The sequence below is a fragment of the Aptenodytes forsteri genome, unplaced genomic scaffold, assembly GCF_000699145.1.
Source record: "Aptenodytes forsteri isolate BGI_AS27 unplaced genomic scaffold, ASM69914v1 Scaffold172, whole genome shotgun sequence".
Classification (NCBI taxonomy): Eukaryota; Metazoa; Chordata; class Aves; order Sphenisciformes; family Spheniscidae; genus Aptenodytes; species Aptenodytes forsteri.
The window spans coordinates 12,240,350-12,261,391 of NW_008795018.1; the positions used below are offsets into that span (position 1 = coordinate 12,240,350).

A 21,042-nucleotide genomic window follows, 5' to 3' on the forward strand; every position below is an offset into this window, starting at 1 on the left:
CGGGGGAGTGAGCGAATGGCTGTGTGGTGTTTAGCTGCCTGCCAGGTTAAACCATGACACTCTCCTAAAAAGGCATGTGCCAACCTGGGGAGAAGGTTCCTTGACCAAAACACTTAGTACACAATTTTTGTCTGCTTCCTTTTGTTTAGGTTACCATTGATGGGCAGGATATTAAGACCCTAAACGTAAGATATCTGCGGGACATTATTGGTGTGGTGAATCAGGAGCCCATGCTCTTTGCTACTACCATTGCTGCAAATATTCGTTATGGCCGTGAGGACGTCACCATGGAAGAGATTGAAAAAGCTACCAAGGAGGCAAATGCTTATGACTTCATCATGAAGCTACCCAATGTAAGCAAACCAGCTGTCCTGCTGAAGTAATTTCTCCTAAACCTTCTTGTGCCAAATAGTTCCTTCGAAGGGATTCTTGTAAACAGAGGAAGCTATCCCTGGAGCTGTGAATAAGCAGAGTTGTGCAGAGCTTCCTCATAACTTTTGAGAATAATGTTAATTTTAAATCTTTAGGTCATGACTTGGTGGGCATTTGAAGAACTATGAGAATTCCAGGGACACAAATGATTAGGCAGGTATATCCAAGTGGGTGTTTATCCTGTAGTGTTTTACAGGAAGGAGAAGATGGTGCTGGTGCAGTGTTAGATGACTAACGCTGATGTGCCTTTTCTTTACGCTGCCTTTCTTTGGTGAAAGGACTGTGCCACTGAGTGTTTTGGAAACGTGTGTGGTTGTCTTGTAGAAGTTTGAAACCGTGGTTGGAGAAAGAGGGGCACAGCTGAGTGGAGGCCAGAAGCAAAGAATAGCAATTGCCCGAGCTCTGGTTCGCAATCCTAAAATTCTTCTGCTTGATGAGGCAACGTCAGCTTTGGATACTGAGAGTGAATCAGTTGTGCAGGCAGCACTGGACAAGGTCAGTAGTGTTCTCAAATGAAGCAGGTAAGCAGAAGGCTAATATTTACTTTTTTCCCAGACATTTGTTGAAAGAGCTGCAAGAAATAGAGACCCTTAAAACACAAAAGGTAAACTTGGATTTGGCAAATATTCTCTGTACAGAGAATTTTTGAGATTCTGCAGGTATTACAGAGAGGAATCTTGTTTCAAGTGGGAAGATAGAATTATATTTTCTGCATTATTAAGCTTAAATCAATGTTTTCTTGGTGTAAATACCATCCCCTGCAATTATCTGTCTTACCGACATGCATATTGTTGTCAGTCACCTACTTAATTAACTTGTGTTGAAGCCTAACAGACAAGATAAGCACTACCAGCATATCATAAGTGATTGTAGCAGTGACTTGGCAGGAAACACTCCAAGGAAACGTTTGCTTCTGTTAACATGAATACTTCTAGGTGCTTGTTTTGTTCTTAACGTAGAGCTGTCTCACTCAGGGACAGCTGACCCCTGGTGCAACTCAGGAGTCTCTATATTCATACTGGGGCTGTACCCCCAAATGGTATTCTGAATTTACTCAGTCAGATTCTGCTGGAGTACTGTAATGCTTCCTGCTGCTGTTGGATAGAGAAAGACAGTTTGAGGAGAATTATTAATGGAAATACATTTAATAGAGAAGTTATTTGTCTAGCTTTTCTTGGTCACATTATCTTATAAATTTGGATCCTCATAAACCTTTGCAGAAGATCTAGGGACTCATAGAATCATAGAATGGTTTGGGTTGGAAGGGACCTTTAAAGATCACCTGGTTCCAACCCCCCTGCCATGGGCAGGGACATCTTTCACTAGATCAGGTTGCTCAAAGCCCTGTCCAACCTGACTTTGAACACTTCCAATGAGGGAGAATACACAACTTCTCTGGGCAACCTGTTCCAGTGTCTCACCACCCTCATTGTAAAAAATTTCTTCCTTGTATCCAATCTAAATCTACCCTCTTTGAGTTTAAAACTGTTGTCCCTTGTCCTGTCACTACAGGCCCTGGTAAAAAGTCTCTCTCCACCTATGTTATAAGCCCCCTTTATATACTGAAAGGCCACAATAAGGTCTCCCTGGAGCCCTTACTTCTCCAGGCTGAACAACCCCAACTCTCTTAGGCTTTCTTCATAGGAGAGGTCTTTCAGCCCTCTGATCATTTTTGTGGCCCTCCTCAGGACCTGCTCTAACAGGTCCATGTCTTTCTTGTACTGGGGACTCCAGAGCTGAACACAGTACTCCAGGTGGGGTCTCACGATAGGAGAGTAGAGGGGGAGGATCACCTTCCTCGACCTGCTGGCTATGCTTCTTTTTATGAAGCCCAGGATATGATTGCCTTTCTGGTCTGCGAGTGCACATTGCTGGCTCATGTCCAATTTTTCATCCACCAGTATTCCCAAGCCCTTCTCTGTAGGGCTGCTCTCAATCCACTCACCCCCCTGTCTGTACTGATATTGAGGATATATCAGTATATATCAGGCAAAACCTGACCCAGGTGCAGGGCCTCACACTTGGCCTTGTTGAACTTCGTGAGGTTTGCATGGGCCCACTCCTCAAGCTTGTCCAGGTCCCTCTGGATGCCATCCCTTCCCTCAAGCGAATCAACTGCACCTCTCAGCTTGGTGTCATCCACAAACTTGCTGAGGGTGCGCTCAATCCCATTTATCTATGTCAATGATGATGACATTAAATAGTATGGGTCCCAGTATGGACCCTTGTGGGACATCACTGAAGATGAACTCCATCCAGGTTCCAACAAAATTCCACTGTTTGGGATCATTACTTTGATAATTTAAACTTCTAGTTGCTTGATCATTTTAACACAGCCTGGTAATTAAAATGACAAGCTGTGACATTTGACAAATTATGTGTGATAGGCTTATAAATATCCAAAGATAGGTAGTTAATTGAAATGTGTTTCACATTAAATTGTAGAGAATTTTATTTTCAGTGAAGCTACTTGAGTCGGCAATGACTTAGAGCTTAAAACCCTGAAATTTTTTAAAAGTCAGTGTGAAATATTTTCTAATGTGTCTGAGTGTAAATTATCCTTCACAGATTTTAAGATTTAAATGAACAACTATGGACTTAAGTAGAAAAACTTTTAGCATTTTTAAAAAATTAAGGTTTTTAACATGGTAACATTCTAAAATCTTATATATTGAGAATTTTGTTTAGATATTTGTGGTCAAAATTTGATGTTTTTATGTGCCACAGTGAAAGATGGTCTCTAATATTAATTTTCAAGCTAAAGATTGTATTTCTGTTTTAAGGTACTCATTGAAAACTGTTTTTTACTTTTTTTTAAAAAAGTTATATTTTTCTGTGAACCATTTTAAAGTTTCCCTTAGGTCTTATTCAACTCTAATATGAAGATGAACAATTTTTTAATATACTTAGAAATATTCATATTAAATATTGTTATTTATAGGCAAGGAAAGGACGTACCACGGTTGTAGTAGCCCATCGACTGTCAACAGTCCGAAATGCAGATCTTATAGCTGTGTTCGAAGGTGGAGTTATCACAGAACAAGGAAATCATTTTAAATTGCTTGAGAGAAAGGGAATCTACTACAAACTCGTTAACATGCAGGTACTTTTTTCTTGCTAACTGTTGCCTCATTTTCTTTTTTATATTCCATGCCCATAGTTATTGTATACTATCAGAAGTATGGGAAATTCTGCAGCATATTTTGTTAATAGCAAAAAAATATGTACTTCAAAAGGAGAGCAGTAATTTGAGAGAGAAGACCACTAGTTTTGATACCAGACCTATTTAAACCTGGGATAGTACATTTTTAATCCTCTAGGGATTTAAACTTAACAGATGATTTTATGCTTTCCTTTTATGCAGTTAATGTAGAGCAGATGACTACAGTAGTTTGCTATTCCATTGCTTGTTCTTAGCCTATGATAAAAGGTAAAATATAGTAGCTGATACTGGAGGAATAGAGCATGCGTATTTTAAGCTGTTTAGTTATAATCCTTCATAGTGAATTTATTTCTAAAGAAAAAAAAAATGTGGAGGAATAGGAGAAAAAGAAAAATAATCCAGCTATGCTGAGTGCAAAAATATGTACACATTTAAAGTTATGTAGCCAGAAACAAAGAGATTGGAAATTAATATAAATATCAGAAACATATTAGTTATTAAGTGAAGAACAAAATACTTTGGTACATCCCAATGTCCCATGTGATAGTCAGGTTATAGTTGAGCTTCACTGTAGCCTTCCGTGTCACTTGTGTTTTGCTGCATAACCACCACACCCGTTAAAGAAACTGAAACTGCTCTCTCAGTATGTCAGGCTGAAAAGAGTAAACTAGGCCAATTAAAACATTTCTTCATAAAGTAACTATAAGAATGCATTTGGTCACCTTAGGTTCTAAGTAACTTTGTATTCAAGCAAATGTGGTAATGGGAAAAATTAGGAAATATAAAACGGAAAGAAAATTAAAAATAACAGAAAATAACAAAAAATGGAAAGAAAGCAAAAAAAGTTCTTTTTATTAGTAGTACAAAAAGCCGTAAGAAAGAAAAACTTTCTGGAAAAAAAGAAATACGAGTTGAAGGCAACTTTGAATCCAGTTACTATTAAATACCTCAGTGGTGGGTAGATATTTATTTATTCTGTCAAAGAGACTGGCAAAACTACCATCAAAAGTAGGGCTCTTTTCCAGACTGTTCAGATTTTTCAGTCAAAAATCTCTTTTTGACCTGTTCCATCCTGAACTTCCTTATTACATTTAAAGTCAGGAATCCTTAAGAGTGTTCTGCACTAAAGAGGGGTAATTTTTTCTCACTTCATGAATAAACAGTGTATCCACTGAGAACTCGTTCAAAAAGACCCCAAGATGAGTGCAAATGGTTTACACTCAATTTAAAACTCTGTTAGGAGTTAATTCATAAAAAAAGAGCTGCTACTTCCACTCCCCTGCCCTCCACTTAGTGTAAGTATTATCTTGAGAGGTGGGATACTCTTATATATGAATCAAGCTCTGAAGATAGAGATCTACTCAAATATTATACATATTTTCATATCTGTATAATAATATAAGCATTTTCATATCCTCATATCTCTTTCCACTGAAACAAAGTTACTTTTACTTTGATTACCTCATAATTTTGAAAGTTCAAAGTAATATATGAATAATTAATCTTAGCATTATGTTCTTCCCTCTTTTAGGCAATAGAAGCTGAAGTTCCATCATCAGAAAAAGATGAGAATGCACTTAGTGTCAAAAAAAGTGAATCTGAAACAGAATTTGAAGAATCCCTAACTAAAGGATTGAGAAGACGATCAACTCGGAGAAACATGAAAAAGCCAGGAGCACAAAATTATGATCCTGATGAGAAAACTAGTTCACCTGTAAGTATCTTTGCAGAGCTGTTAGTGAATTTTGATTCCTTTCAACAAAGTATGTTAAAATGAAATTCATTCTCCTGCTCTACAAAGGTACAAGAAGAAGGAGGCATTTGATAGGGGTGAAAAAACCATGAGAATTTTCTGATTTTGAATAGCCTTTGACTGATAATATTCATAACTTGTTTTGTTATTCTCAACATTAATGATTACACAAATAAAATGGGACTTTAAAAGTCTATAACAAGGATGAGTTTATTCTTGAAAATCAATTTGCTGTAAAAGAAATACACTTACATATATTTGCATACCATACAGACATAGTCTATACATGTTAAACATTCATTTTTGGATCAGAAACAGAACATTTGGCCCAACATACAACTCCTACAACAAACCTTACCAATAAGCCATACAACAAATATGATTGCGTTCATATTTGCTGCAAATACTTTGCTGTTATAACTTGCTTAATGAACAATTACTTGAATTAATCTAGTCATGGATTGCACACAAGATGCCCAGAATGAATAGTTCAGTCACCATTGACTAATACCAAGAGTATTGATCAATGAAAATTACATAGATAAACTGAAAAATGATGACACGAGCTGTAGATCTGTTCTAACAGCTCTTTCTTTCCTGTATTAAAATAATAAAAAGAAATGTACAATCAGTTAATTATTCATGTTATTAAAAAGTATACATTTTGACTTCCCCTGAGTAGATTCTGGGAGTAGGAAATTGACTATTAATCTCTCTTTTTCTCCATATTTCTCCAAATACATACATGTTTGTCCTAACAGAATTCCCATTTTTTAGGATGAAGAATTAGCTCCAGCTTCATTTCTGAAAATTATGAAGTTGAACAAAACTGAATGGCCATACTTTGTAGCTGGAACTTTATGTGCAATCATCAATGGAGCTTTACAACCTGCATTTGCAATCATATTTTCAGAAATTATAGGGGTAAGTTTGAATAAAATATGCAAAAAACTATAAAGCCCCAAAAATTTATTTCTAATAAAACCAGGTCTTAAACAATCACTGCATAATGAAGCTGAGGAGTGGATGAAGCACTATTACAAAAATCTGAAGAATTATGAGAGATTTACAAAATCCTAAAAATCTTGCTACAACCTGAAATTTGCTTGTTATACCTATAATCATATGTGACATACACTCAAATTTGATATGAATGCAAATTACTGCCAAACATAGTTATTGAGACATATGGGAGTATTTTAGATTATTAGTTGATTTAAAAAAATGTTGTTTTAAATACTATTTTATAGGTTTTTTCAGAAACTGACAAGACCATTTTAAGAGAAAAGAGCAACTTATATTCAGTGCTGTTTTTAGTACTTGGGATCATTTCCTTTTTTACTTTCTTTTTTCAGGTATGTTTTATTATTTTAGCTTTATTATAATTGTTCATCATGTTTTAGAAACCAGATCTGAAATATACTAAAAATTTGTATCTTCTTAATACATGTCTGCAACTCAAACCAGAACCTGCATTTATGGTTCTAGATGTGCCTTGTGCCGAATTGAATCTTTTTTGACCTAGACCTTCTCATGTGTTAGAGACCTTCCAACCTGTTCTGACCTCTTAATTTCAGAACTTCCCCTCTTCTTCAGCAGTCAAACACATCTCAGCATGAAACACTGGATTCTCTCTCTTTTTTTTCCATTGCCACCTAATGGCCAGCCCCTCCAGCCTTCACACTATACCACTCCCTTCTCATCCTCAAGCCCTCCTATTTGAATCTGTTAGTAATTGCAAATCTACCAATCTCCTGCCTTGGCTCTCCAATTTTTTACTCCCCTAACCCCTTCCCCATTCAAGTCTTATCTTATATGAACCGCCCCAAAAATTCCCAGGCCCAGTTCCTCAAGTAACACCCATCATGCTGATATTCAGCTCCTCCTGCTTAAATACTAATTGTCGAACAGTAATACCCCATCCCGTTCACACTGATCTCTATAGTCATCTCAACTTTTACAAAAAAGGTATTTTAACTTTACCATAATTCTTATATGTATCTAACTGCTACAACAGTGCCACAGTAAAAAAAAAAAAAAGGTAGTAATCACACAGGTGCAAACTGTGGCCTTTAAATATTTTCATATATAGTCTGGTTTATAATTTCTGAATATGTTTGTGTAGTTTTATCCATTAAATGAGCCTACACAGTGAAAGAATGGAGTGCACTTGGGACAGCAGCATAAACAGTCTCTTACAAAAACCTCCTGTTTTTTTATGGAATTGTCTTGTTGCACATGCATGCAAGAAGGCCTTGAGTATAGAAGACTGAGCTGTAGAAGGCTGTGACAGGTTTGCTCAATTTATAAATGTTCAGATAATGTTTTAAATATGAGTGGGAAGAGTTCATTGCGATATAACACCCCCAAATTAGTGAGAATGAAAAAAATTTAAAAGTTTTTTTATGAATTGTCTTGTTGCACATACATGCAAGAAGGCCTTGAGTATAGAAGACTGAGCTGTAGAAGGCTGTGACAGGTTTGCTCAATTTATAAATGTTCAGATAATGTTTTAAATATGAGTGGGAAGAGTTCATTGCGATATAACACCCCCAAATTAGTGAGAATGAAAAAAATTTAAAATATTCTTATAATCTCTTTATATAGTGCCCATTCTCTGATGTTCTTCTGTGATTTTTTCTAAGTCACATACTTGTGCAAATTTACTGACAGTGTAGGAGCACAGCAAAATGACCAAAGTTAACTGAGAAATATTTGCTGATTGGAATATGCCATAATAATTTTTCTTAGTATCGCATAGTGCAGTTGCATCTGTGGTTTGTATGTTAAGAGTATTCAATTTCACAAATGTAGATTCCAAACAATTAATATTTGTAATCACATAAAGGTGGTAGTGAGCTAAACAAAGCTAATTATAAACACTGATGTCACACTAAAACGTAGGAAGAGTGTATCTTCCCAAAATTTTAACCACAATATTCCTTTTTGTAACTTGTTAAATTGATTCATCTATTTGGCTAAAAATATGTTCAATTCATTATAAAACATCACATATGTATTACTGCTGATAGCTATGTCAGTTTGTGTTAGGATCCCAGGGAAGAAGTCTTAATTCCATTGGAGTCAATGGGATTTTTGTGTTTGACTTCAATGAACGCAGATTGCCTTATGAAGTCTTTAACCTAAAACAAGTAGCCTAAAAGCCACTTGTTTAAATCTGACTTAGGCCAACTCAGATAAAAAGGAAGTTAAAGGGTTGGTTAGTGATCTTTTCCTTGAAGCATGCTGGTGAAGCAGTGCTAGGAAATATTGCTATGCTCTATATATTTTTTTGAGAAATAATATCTGAATATCTGTACTGTGAATCTACTAGAATTTATTAATATTAAACCTGTTTTTGCATTTTCTTTGTGCAATCAGGACTGCAATATTTTGTACTTTGACATTGTAGAGACAAGGTATCTAAAATATTCATTGAATAAACACAGAAAATGTAATAGTATGCTAAGCATTGTGCCTTTTCTCAAATAGGGTTTCACATTTGGCAAAGCTGGAGAAATTCTTACAATGAGGCTTCGATTGATGGCATTTAAAGCAATGCTTAGACAGGTAAAGATAAATATTTTGATTTCCAGGGTTTTAAAAATAATTACTTGTATAGATATCATAAAATAACTGTATTCTACATTATTCTATCATATTATGACTTGTCTATAGAGAATATTCTTTAAATCAGTCTAGAAACCAATTTGGTTAGTTACATGTGGTTAAGCAAAGTATCCTTAGAGGGAAAGTCTTAAATCAATACAAGTACAAGAGCTTTTTATGTACTCCTTGCAAGGACATAGATTTACGGCCAAGTTACTATGGCCTGGCAAGTTGATGTGCACCAGCAGTATCCCATTATGTGTTCATTTGCCTGCTTTGCTTTCTTGGTGCCCTTTCTCCCCTAAAGAAATTCAATGCAATGCAGCTTACATTGTAACTCTTACTTCAAATGTCTGATTTAAATTGTAATATGTACAGATATGTTTTTATTTATTTATTTATTGAAGGTCTCTTTCAAAGAGTTCCCAAATCTATAATTGTTGTTCATTAATAGAATAGTGAGATTGTATACTTAAATCTGAAGCCACTTTCAGAGAATTAAAATAGAAATATTTCATAGTGTTTTTAAGTAATTCATGTCATTATCTAAATGGGCCTTAATCTTGCATGATTTCAGGATCAGTACTTTAGATTTTCAAATATATAATATAATATTTCTGGGGTTTTATGTCTTGCACATAAAGCTACATGTAGACACAAAATTTGATTCATATGAACATGACCATTTGTAATGCTGACAGAAAGCTGTTGTAGTCTGAAAAACTATGATTTATAGATTAGCCTCACTGAAAACCTAATGAAAGAGCAATTTTACAATTGAATCTTGAGGTCACAAATGCCTGTGCTACACCACCAGGTCTTCATTCAATGCATATTACACATGAAAGTTTAAATCAGATATTAGGTCACATGGTGAATCAATTAAAAACTGTATACCTGACCCCAACAATTGACTTTGATCAGATAGACCAGTTTGGTTTGGGTTTTTTTTTATCTCATAACTTCCAAATAAGACTCTTCGATCTGGGGAGAAAAAAAACAATGAACTGGGAGTTTTTACCTTGAAAATGCTTTACACTTAATTCATCCCCAAACAGCTTTGCAATTGTGAAGAAGTGTGACTGAAGAGTCATCTCCTCCAAGGAAATGCAGATTCAGCAGCGGTGGGGGGAGGGTAGATTTTGGTTTGGGGAATCCCCCAGGCTGCTCTCCTTCTTTCTCAGCAGTGACAGTGTACACATCAGATCATCCACAAGCATACACTTTTTTCTAAAAATATTCATTGTGCAATGAAGGAATTAGACTTCATTAAATATGCAGAACTGATGCACTGCCACATACACAGTCTTCTGACACTGAACTCAGTTATATTAGGAAGACCTCAGTTTTACTTTGTGGTTTATATGAAATGTCCAAAAACTGGTCCTAAGAAAAATGTTTCTTATTGTAGGACATGGGCTGGTTTGATAATTCTACAAATAGCACTGGAGCGTTAACTACAAGACTTGCTAATGATGCCTCACAAGTGAAAGGAGTAAGTAAAATTTTGTTTTTGAATTTTTCATATGTGGTTTAGTATGTAGTAAAGTTGCAGCTTGGATTTGGCTGGTTGGATAACAGTCTTGACTTTGACAACTAAAATTTACTATAAAACGATAGCTGGTATAGAATGGCACTGATGTTTTTATAACAATGATGGTAATATGTTTACAAAATAATTTCCAAGTAAACCTTTTTTTAAATTTACTACTGCGCTGTGTTGTGATCTTCATTATTAAACAAATTCATTGGGAATCTCTTTATCTAAGAAGTCTGTTTAGAGATATCTTATTTACCTAAAGGTATGTATCTAAATTTGTTCAGTTTATGACCTCCTACTATTTTTTTGATCGTTCATATTCCTTATATGAAAAAACTAGACATAGTAGCAATAGACTTCCTTTCCTTGTTACTTTTTGGAGATTCTTTAGAAGTAATTTGTGGACTTTCAGGAGTCTGTAATATTAGGCTAAAGAGCACTGAATGTAATTATTCATGTATGCTTACTTAAATTTTTACTGCTACATGAAATTATGTGCTTTTTTTCTGAACTGAGGAATTCTGTAGTATCTTTGGCTTTATAAGTTAAACATTTAATTTTCTTCTTCATTGGGCTCCATGTGATGACTTATAAAGCTAGCTGCATGATCTACAAAATGTGACAGATTTTAATGTTTAGATGTAAATGTAAATATGTGATATGCTTAAAGTCTGTTCAGCTTCAAGAGCAGAATTTAGAAATTGCAGTGCAAATTTAAGTAATCAGGATATGGGGAGAGAAAAGTTAAATATGATCTAGATAATTTTTTACAAAATCATTTAAGAAACTCCCATTTTGAAAAACAGCAAAACAGAGTTAAGACTTTCTAAATAGTGTTTTGAGAATCAGGAATATTATAGGTGAAAATGCTTTCCTTATTTAAGATGCAGTTACTTTAGCAAGAAATGTCTTTTTTCTTCCTTCAGGCAACTGGTGTCAGGCTGGCATTAATTGCCCAAAACATAGCTAACCTGGGGACTGGAATTATTATATCATTAATTTATGGCTGGCAGCTGACCCTGCTACTTTTAGCTGTTGTGCCAATCATTGCAGTGGCAGGAATGATTGAAATGAAAATGTTGGCTGGGCATGCTAAAAAAGATAAAGAAGAGCTGGAAGCTGCAGGAAAGGTGGGTCTAGAGACGTTTATCTATTTCATTGTAATGTATAAAGTCATGTTTACCAAAGCATTGTTGATGGATGTATTACTTCCAAATACAGAAAATATCATAATATTTAACTTCCAGAGACAGCCAGACTCTATGTAGTTACACTAGTAGACCTACAGAGCATAACACCTCTTCAATAATAATTGAAGACATGTTATTAATTGATATTTATTTTTATAATTGATAAACCCCAGAATGTGCTAAGCACTATTCAGGCACATTCTTTTCTCCTTCCCGTTCTGATCATCTCTATTTTCCTTATTTTGCAACCCTCTTCATTTTGTCATTATCTTTTTTCTTTTCTGCATACCTTTTTGGCATGTCACCTGTCTTACATATATTATACTGCTCTTCTTTTTTTCTCTTTCATCTTATTAATGTTTGCAGGGGTAATATGTATATATCCACTGGGTTTGGAGTCTGTTTGCCACTCCTTTATTTCTTGAGTGGAAGAGAAAGATGAGAACTGAAAAGCGAGCAGGCTAGGCTCTTCTTTAAGAAATTATATGAGAGCATTTAATGTCACTTCATTCCAAAAATCCTTTTGGGACAGAACAACTATTTCATCACTTCCCAGATATTGCTTTCTTCAAGGTAAAACTTCTAAAATCCCTTCCTATGTTCTACTGTTTTTAAAAGTTGTTGAGAAGAAAATCATTTATCTAAGGCCATGCACATAAGGAATGGTATTAATCTTCAGATTTGGTGCTTAAATGTATATGTCTGCATATGTGCTAGCAGTCTAATGTCCTCTTATAGTTATTGGAGATGCCGTAGTGTCTGGGTGACCTCCAGCTGCCATTTCAGAAGGGTATGGGTCTACTCTATGTTCTATGTCGTATCTGCTGTGCCTTACCCAAATGTTTTGAGTATCCTAGAGCATGTCCAATGGCACAAGCCACCTGCATGTGGACAACTGAATTAGAGTCCTTCCCACTCCAGTCAGCGATCCTGGACAAAGAGACTAGGTAGGCACATAGTGCCTAGGCAGCTGAATTGCTTTCTAGTTCTGTTGAATAGGTATCCATTGACTACACTGGTAGCTTAGACACCTAAATTCAGGTGTCTTAATCTGGATCTGACACACACACCCCCAGTAAATCCTATTTACTAAATGGGTTTTATTTCCTTCCATCATGTCTGTAGATAAAGTTGCTGAAAAACATTTTTGTCCCTCCAAGTGCACAGGAAATTCTGCATAATGATCTTTCCATGGGCTTTTTCGTACAAGCCAAAGGATGCATTTCCTTTCCTTTCAACTGACTACATTTCTTCTGCTTCTTTCTAATGGTGGAACATTTGTTTCATATTGTTTTGTTGTAAGATATGACAGAAAAAATACAATTCTTGGAATAGGCACTAGAGACTTTCTTAATGCAGGAGATTGTGAAGAATTAGCACAGGTGTTACAAAAATTTATGATTTTTTTGCAAAGCTTGAGAAAATACTTTCTTTTCTTAGCAATGTATGAGTTTCCCCTCTCAAGGCCACCTAAGCAAGCACTAGACTACAGGCATTTTATTCAATTACCGATTTTTTGAAAATCAGTTTTCTTCAGTGAAAATGGCATTCTACGTGGAAAATTTGCTTTCTGGAAAAGGTTGCTGAACTTACATTACTAACAAAAAAAAAGACTACTCCTTTGAGTATTGGTGAGATGATATAACTAAGAAGAATAAAATCTATTTCATTTCTTTGTTATCATTAACATTGTGTATTACATTCAAATCAATGAGTTAGTCAATTATGTGCAAATTTTCAAACAGTGGCACAAGCATTACTGAGGCTATCAGATAATTATATCCCTATATTTTAGAACAAAGATAACAGTACCACAATTTAAAAATCTTTGGTAACAGTTCATGAAGAAAAATGCTTTCAGGTCTGTGGTTTAACTTAGATAAAAGTAGCTGGGTATGGAGGTTATTTTTTTTTCTGTTTTAAACTGTAGGCATTTGAACTGTATGGTGAATTGCCGTAAGTCTGGTGTCCTATAAGACATAATATACAGGGTCACTTTTTAGAATAGAATTTCATTCTGTTCATAGAATCAGAATCATAGAATATCTCACGTTGGAAGGGACCCATAAGGATCATCGAGTCCAATTCCCTGAGTATGGAGGTTATTTGTTTTTCTGTTTTAAACTGTAGGCATTTGAACTGTATGGTGAATTGCCGTAAGTCTGGTGTCCTATAAGACATAATATACAGGGTCACTTTTTAGAATAGAATTTCATTCTGTTCATAGAATCAGAATCATAGAATATCTCACGTTGGAAGGGACCCATAAGGATCATCGAGTCCAATTCCCTGCTCCTCACCGGACTACTTAAAACTAAACCATATGACTAAGAGCATTGTCCAGATGCTCCTTGAACTCTGACAGGCTTGGTGCTGTGACCACTTCCCTGGGGAGCCTGTTCCAGTGACCGACCACCCTCTCAGTGAAGAACCTTTTCCTAATGTCTAATCTGAACTTCCCCCTACGCAGCTTTATACCATTTCCTCGTGTCCTATCACTGGTCACCAGAGAGGGGAGATCAGCACCTCCCCCTCCACTGCCCCCCTTGAGGAAGTTGTAGACTGCAATGAGGTCACCCCTCAGCCTTCTCTAAGCTGAAGAAACCAAGTGACCTCAGCTGCTCCTCGTAAGTCCTGCCCTTGAGATCTTTCACCATCTTGGTCACCCTCCTCTGGACACACTCTAATAGTTTGATGTCCTTTGTATATTGAGGCACCCAAAACTGCACACAGTACTTGAGGTGGGGCCGCACCATTGCATTTCTACAGTGGGACAATAACTTCCCTCGACCGCCTAGCTATGCTGTACTTGATGCACCCCAGGACATGGTTGGCCCTTTTGGCTGCCAGGGCACACTGTTGACTCATTTTCAATTTGCCATCAACATAAACCTCCAGATCTCTTTCTGTGGGGCTGCTCTCCAGTCTCTCATCCCCTAATTTGTATGTATAACCAAGATTACCCTGTCCCAGGTGCAGAATCTGGCACTTGCTCTTGTTAAATTTCATATGGTTGGTAATTGCCCAGCTCTTTAGTCTATCCAGATCTCTCTGTAAGGCATCTCTACCCTCAAGGGAGTCCACAGCTCCTCCTAATTTAGTAACTGTCGTGGTTTAACCCCAGCTGGCAACTAAGCACCACACAGCTGCTCAGTCAATCCCGCTGCGTGCAAGCAAAGCAAAACAAGGAATTCATTCACTCCTTCCCATGGGCAGGCAGGTGTTCAGCCATCTCCAGGAAAGCAGGGCTCCATCACGCAGAACGGTTACTTGGGAAGACAAAATGCCATCACTCCAAACGTCCGCCGCTTCCTTCTTCTTCACCCAGCTTTATTATGTTGAGCATGATGTCATATGGTATGGAATATCCCTTTGGTCAGTTGGGGTCAGCTGTCCCAGCTGTGTCCCCTCCCAATTTCTTGTGCACCCCCAGCCTGCTCGCTGGTGGGGTGGTGCGAGAAGCAGAAAAGGCCTTGACTCTGTGTAAGCCCTGCTCAGCAGTAACAAAAACATCCTTGTGTTATCTATCAACCCTGTTTCCAGCACAAATCCAAGACGTCGCCCCATACTAGCTACTATGAAGAAAATTAACTCTATCCCAGCAAAACCAGCACAGTATCATCACCAAACTTACTTAGTGTACATTCTACTCCTGCATCCAGATCATTTATAACAACTTTAATGAGCACTGGCCCTAAAATTGAGCCCTGCAGAACCCCACTAGTGACTGACCACCAGCCTGATGTAACCCCATTTACTGTAACTCTTTGAGCGCGACCCGTCAGCCAATTGTTCACCCAATGTATTATGGACTTGTCTAGCTGTGTGCTGGACATTTTGTCCAGAAGGATAGTGTGAGAGGCAGTATCAAAAGCTTTGCTAAAATAAAAAAAAACAGATCTACTGGCTTCCCTTGGTCAACTAGATGGGTGACCTTGTCATTAAAGGAAATTAAGTTAGTTAAACAGGACTTTCCCCTTGTGAACCCATGCTGGCTATGACCAATGACTGCATTATCTCTCAAGTGTTTTTCAATAACTCCCAGAATAACCTTCTCCATAATTTTGCCAGGCACTGAAGTGAGACTGACGGGCCTGTTGTAGTACAATAACTTATTAAAAGTGTTCATGCTTCTCCCTGAAGCTTCTGTCCTGCTTTTTGTGTAAAATAAATGCATATCTATTCTATGCTTTCTAAAATTAAAATGTAAAATAATGTTAAGATTGAACTTTTATAAGTTTTAGGATGTCATAAAACATTGCCAGTCTCTTGGGGAAAAAAAACCCTCTCCCCAGGTTCAAATGTTTAGATGCAAAGAATCAGGGGACTCACCACACCCGTGGGGAAAACCCAAGCATAAATAGGAATTCAGTGCTGAAAAAACACCATCACTATGTAAAGCCCTTCTTTTATAATCTAAATTTGCATAAATATAAATATGCAAGCAGATGTACCTGATTTCTCACCTTTTTCTGGGCAGACGCCATCTGATGGTTAGCTTCAGGTTTATACCTTGAGTTATCTACAGCACTGTGATCTTGTACCCCATGGCCAGTTCTGGTTATTAAGATGAAAAGTTCACTCATTCTTGAGTCTTTTGTCTAGGTATACTTTGCTTTGGTTATATTTTCCCTTCACCTTACTTTATGGTCTTTCTTAGACTAAAAGCATAAAGCATGAAATGTATATTTCAGCAAAGTATCTTAAAGCCTTGAGGGTCTTTTGTAGACAAGGTCTACGAAAGTCTAGCTGTGTTACTGTTGGCATTGTCCATATTCATTTCCTGCTAATGTATACTTTCTTGTACATACAGTTCTCTGAGTTATAAACAGACTTATTACTGTGCATTTGTACAGTATCTGTGCTTATAAGCGAGCTCTCCTGCTAAATACCCATCCTTAGAAATGAGACTGGTCGGCAACTGAAGAGAGCCTAGATATGGGTGTTTAATACTATTTGAGGTGCATTAGGAAATTGAAAACATCCATCCCTATGGGATTGTCAGATATAATACAGTACATGTGGGAATCCCTGCCCTCCCAGAGCAACAGCAGTTGAGGCCAACCGGAATACCCAACATACCACATATTGCACCAGAGGCAACGTGTAGGTCATGGACTCAAGCCCAGTGTTTCAACCAGAGGTGAATAGAGGGGTGCAGCACTAGTTCCGTTGTCTAAAGAGGTGTGATTGTTCCAGGTGTCTTCTGTTGGCCATTTCTAAGTATCATCCTCTTCTACATGCATGGGGACTGAATTAAAACTACATAAGTTTAATGTAAGACTACATAAAAGCCTTGAATCAGTTGATCCCACGTAGGCGTGCATCTACTGCCTTCAAATGTTACTAGGTACCTTTGTGTATGCAAATGACTGAAGTCTAAAGAATCTGCAAGCTTAAAGAAGGTATTATTGATCAGATCAAATATTTACTGCCGAGATCTAAGTTATGCTCTAGGCACATAAGTAACCTGGACATTCTGATTATAGCCCAGACTCAGTGGACTGGAAGTTGAATGCTAAATTGCCATTTTTCTTATTGAATATCTTCTCCATAATTGTCACTGCTGTCTAATGGTTTTTCACTACTTATTTAGAGGACATTAAAGAAGTCTTATCAGAAAAGTCTGAGCATCATCAGAAAATCTCACTGTCATAAAAAGAAAAACATAAAATGCTTACTTTTGATATCAAAGGTACGATTTTAATAACAATTATAAAAAATATATAATTTTATATTATTTTTATATATATTTATTCCAGCAGACTCTTTTTATTAGTTTAGAATAAGGAATTGCAACATAATCTTAACTTTTGATTAAAACATTTGTCTTTCTATTGCAGATTGCCACAGAAGCCATAGAAAATATTAGAACTGTTGTTAGTTTGACCCAGGAAAGAAAATTTGAGTTGATGTACGGAGAACATTTGCAGGTACCATACAGGTACAATAAAAATAACTAAGCTAAAAAAAATTCTGTATTTAAATTATAGAATAATGTAAATATTTTGCATATTTTTTCTTAAAAAATGCAACCACCAGCCAACATTTTTGTTCTTTGATTTAATTAATTTTCTGTGATAATATTGATATCTTCTATTGCAATGCCACTTGGTTTGGAAAAATGTTAGGTTTAGGTGAACTTCGGAAGTCATCTAATCTAACCTCCCACCTGAAGTGTTTCAGATATTTAATTAAAAACTTTTTAATGTAAATTGAATATAGGATTAAGCCATTTTTGAAAGTATGAATAGGATTGAAAACATTTGAATGATTATTTATTGGTTTGTGACTGAAAAAAAGAAAGGAATATAAACCTGCCTAGACTAAATCAAAATTAAAAAGTTCTAAAGTGAAAAACTAAAAAGATACTGTCAATTAAAGTTTTACTTGTTCTAGAATGAAATGTTTCATTTTCAGACATTCATGAGAAAAGTAAAGGAAATGACAGCATATGTACACAGACATGATGGGAGAAAAGTAGGGGTGCTGCTAATACATCCACCATAATAACTGAGTGGTTAGAGCACAGTGCAGGATGTAAAAGATATTACTTCAGCTTTTTTCTCAGGCTACTAGGTTTTGAATCCATATCTCACAACTTGCAGGACAGTGCCTAACCATTCTCAGGGTTGACATTGATGGGATTGCTCCAAGACTTTCATCCTTAATGTTGTTCTGGTATAAATAAGAACTTACTGCCCCATGGGTCAATTTGTCTGGAAGAGATAGGACATGTGTTTTTCAGTTAATGTTTCAGTGCATGTTAAACCACTGATTAGGCAAAGAGTTTCTATTTTATAAAAATTGAGCTTAGGCCTTCTGTTATGCTGGATTAATGCACAAATCATCTGTGTAAGAGAGAAGTCACAACAGCCTCTTAATCAAAAAAACCCCACACTTGTGAATCTGGCTCCTCTTTGTTTTGGTTTGGTTTTTTTTCCAGAAGGAACCATACGGTTGTGACTTAGTAACAGCATCAATAAAATTAAAATATTTTCTTTCTTTTCTCTGGTATCATTCATAGTTACAGAAAATTTTCTCTCTGCCTTGCTTTTAGTTATAGGCATAGTTTTATCATCCAAAATCTAATTTCTGCATCATACATACAGGCTTAATCTTATTTGAGAGAGGAATTTTGACTGATTAAATTGAAAAGAAACAGATTCTCGAGTGTATAATATTGAACTGTTTAATATCTTTGCTATCTGGTTAACATAAAATTGCAAGTAAAGAAAAAATGACACAAAAATTTGGCTTTGGCTGAAGGTGAGCTAACTGTTCTACTCTTTTTTCCCCTTATGTGATGCAGTAATAAAATTTCAAAAGTGTTATTTACACCTTCAAAGTGGTAATCATGTACTGAACTGTAAAGTGTTTTAACACTCAAACTATGAGATGGTAAGACAATAATTATACATAGCAGCTAAGGTCACCTTTTTCTTCACCCATATTCCAAGTTGTTCTTGGAAGTAAATAAAATTTTGGAAACAAAACTAACTTTCTCTTGGACACAGTCTAATAGGAGACAAGGGATTTTGTTGTTTAAGCATGAGTACACTTCCAATTCATAACAGTATCACCTGAAGTCAATTAATTGGTTTTTGCATACTAGGATTTAAGTATGATTGCACATTTTTATGAAAATATGCATTCTTCCTTACAGAAATTCTGTGAAGAAGGCACATATATTTGGATTTTGTTTTGCCCTTTCACAAGCAATGATGTTCTTTACCTATGCTGGCTGTTTCCGGTTTGGTGCCTATCTAGTGGTAAATGGACACATGAAATATAAAACTGTATTTTTGTAAGTATCTCTTCTGCAATCCTTTTTCTGTCAGTCCAGACAAAGGTCTTTGTTTACTGCTAGAGATGTCATGAATCCATTGGGTAAGCTATGAGAAAACAGGCAAATTCCTCGTCTGTACTTAAATATAATGAAAGGATATTACAAAGCGGATACTCTAGGTGACTACAGAGTCTGAGCTGTTCACATAGGCCCGATTTTGGATTTCCTTTTCTGTATTTATTTGGGACTATTTTGTTTTCCAGAGGTTGAAACAGTATCCTACTTATGTCACTTCGTTTATTCTCACCAATCTTATTGTTCCTGTAGCTGTGAGGTCCTCTGTATATTCTACAAAAAACATAGTTGTACCTGTTTATTGAAGCATAATAATATTGTAAAAATCTTTTTAAGAATAGGTCATCAGAATCTTTGTTATTTCTATGTCAGGTTTATTCACTGAAATTTGAAATCTTCTCTAAAATACATGTTAAATAATTGGAGAACAGGATTCTATAATGTATATGCTGTTCACTATAAGGGAAGGAAAACTGAGTTGTTTTAAATGACATTCTGATAAGAAGCTTGTTCACTTAAATGAACCAATTTTGTGTGGGAAATGAAAGTATGAACCATGAGTGTAAGAACAGTATGTGGAGTACTGTAAGTACCTATAGTCAAGTGGAGCATTTTATTTTTAATTTAGATGGGTACTGCAAATAGAATGTGATTCTAATTTGCAGTATTCTTAGAAGGTGTACCATTGCAATCTGAAATTATACAAGGAGTAGTACAATTATTTGTCTCTAAGGGTACTTTATAAGCTTTTAAACTGTACAAAAATTAAAGGAATTATTCTGAAATTATAAATTATCCTTAACTTCTTACTTTTATGTTTTGGGTTTATAATCACTGTTTATCCAATCATTTGCCATAATACCTAAGAACCTCTATCATAACCAAAGCCCCATTCTTCTGGATCATGTATAAAATCAGAAGAAATATAATTTCTAATTTAACAGGTATTAGCTCAATATAGGCCTATGGAAACAAGTATGAAAGAAATGAGATTCTACCAGTATGGATATCAGTGACCTCAATACCTAAGAAAGGCCAATCGCATCAATTTTTTGTTGGCAACTTGATTAAAGATAGTTAACACAGCTCATTTTGACTGGAAGATGTTGGAGAATGTCTGCATCCCATCTGCTATCTTAACATCTCTAAACAGCTGGGGGAGTGGCTCAATTAGATTTGGAACGGATTATCTGACCTAAAACTGTGAGAGCCCATCTAGGTTGTTCAAATGCAGAATAAAACAGATTAGTTTATATAGCTCTGAATATAAAAGATAAAAAATAATATAAATGAATTTATTTTACTTCAACTTAAAACAGGCTAAGAGGTCTCATATGTCATAGAATCATAGAATAGTTTGGGTTGGAAGGGACCTCTAAAGGTCGTCTAGTCCAACCCCCCTGCCGTGGACAGGGACATCTTCAACCAGATCAGGTTGCTCAGAGCCCCGTCCAACCTGACCTGGAATGGTTCCAGGGATGGGGCATCCAC

At 36.1% G+C, this 21,042-nt stretch overlaps 1 protein-coding gene across 1 annotated transcript in view; it reads left to right on the top strand.

The window, feature by feature from the left end:
- Window positions 1-21,042, top strand: part of ABCB1 (ATP binding cassette subfamily B member 1) — a 47,874-nt gene that overhangs the window by 16,556 nt on the left and 10,276 nt on the right. Inside the window, exons 11-21 of the mRNA XM_019471097.1 lie at window positions 150-353; window positions 757-927; window positions 3,374-3,535; window positions 5,127-5,309; window positions 6,126-6,272; window positions 6,599-6,703; window positions 8,841-8,918; window positions 10,369-10,452; window positions 11,424-11,627; window positions 17,531-17,631; window positions 19,354-19,494. Coding sequence (XP_019326642.1) covers window positions 150-353; window positions 757-927; window positions 3,374-3,535; window positions 5,127-5,309; window positions 6,126-6,272; window positions 6,599-6,703; window positions 8,841-8,918; window positions 10,369-10,452; window positions 11,424-11,627; window positions 17,531-17,631; window positions 19,354-19,494 — 1,580 coding nt within the window. The remainder of the gene's footprint in view (window positions 1-149; window positions 354-756; window positions 928-3,373; window positions 3,536-5,126; window positions 5,310-6,125; window positions 6,273-6,598; window positions 6,704-8,840; window positions 8,919-10,368; window positions 10,453-11,423; window positions 11,628-17,530; window positions 17,632-19,353; window positions 19,495-21,042) is intronic.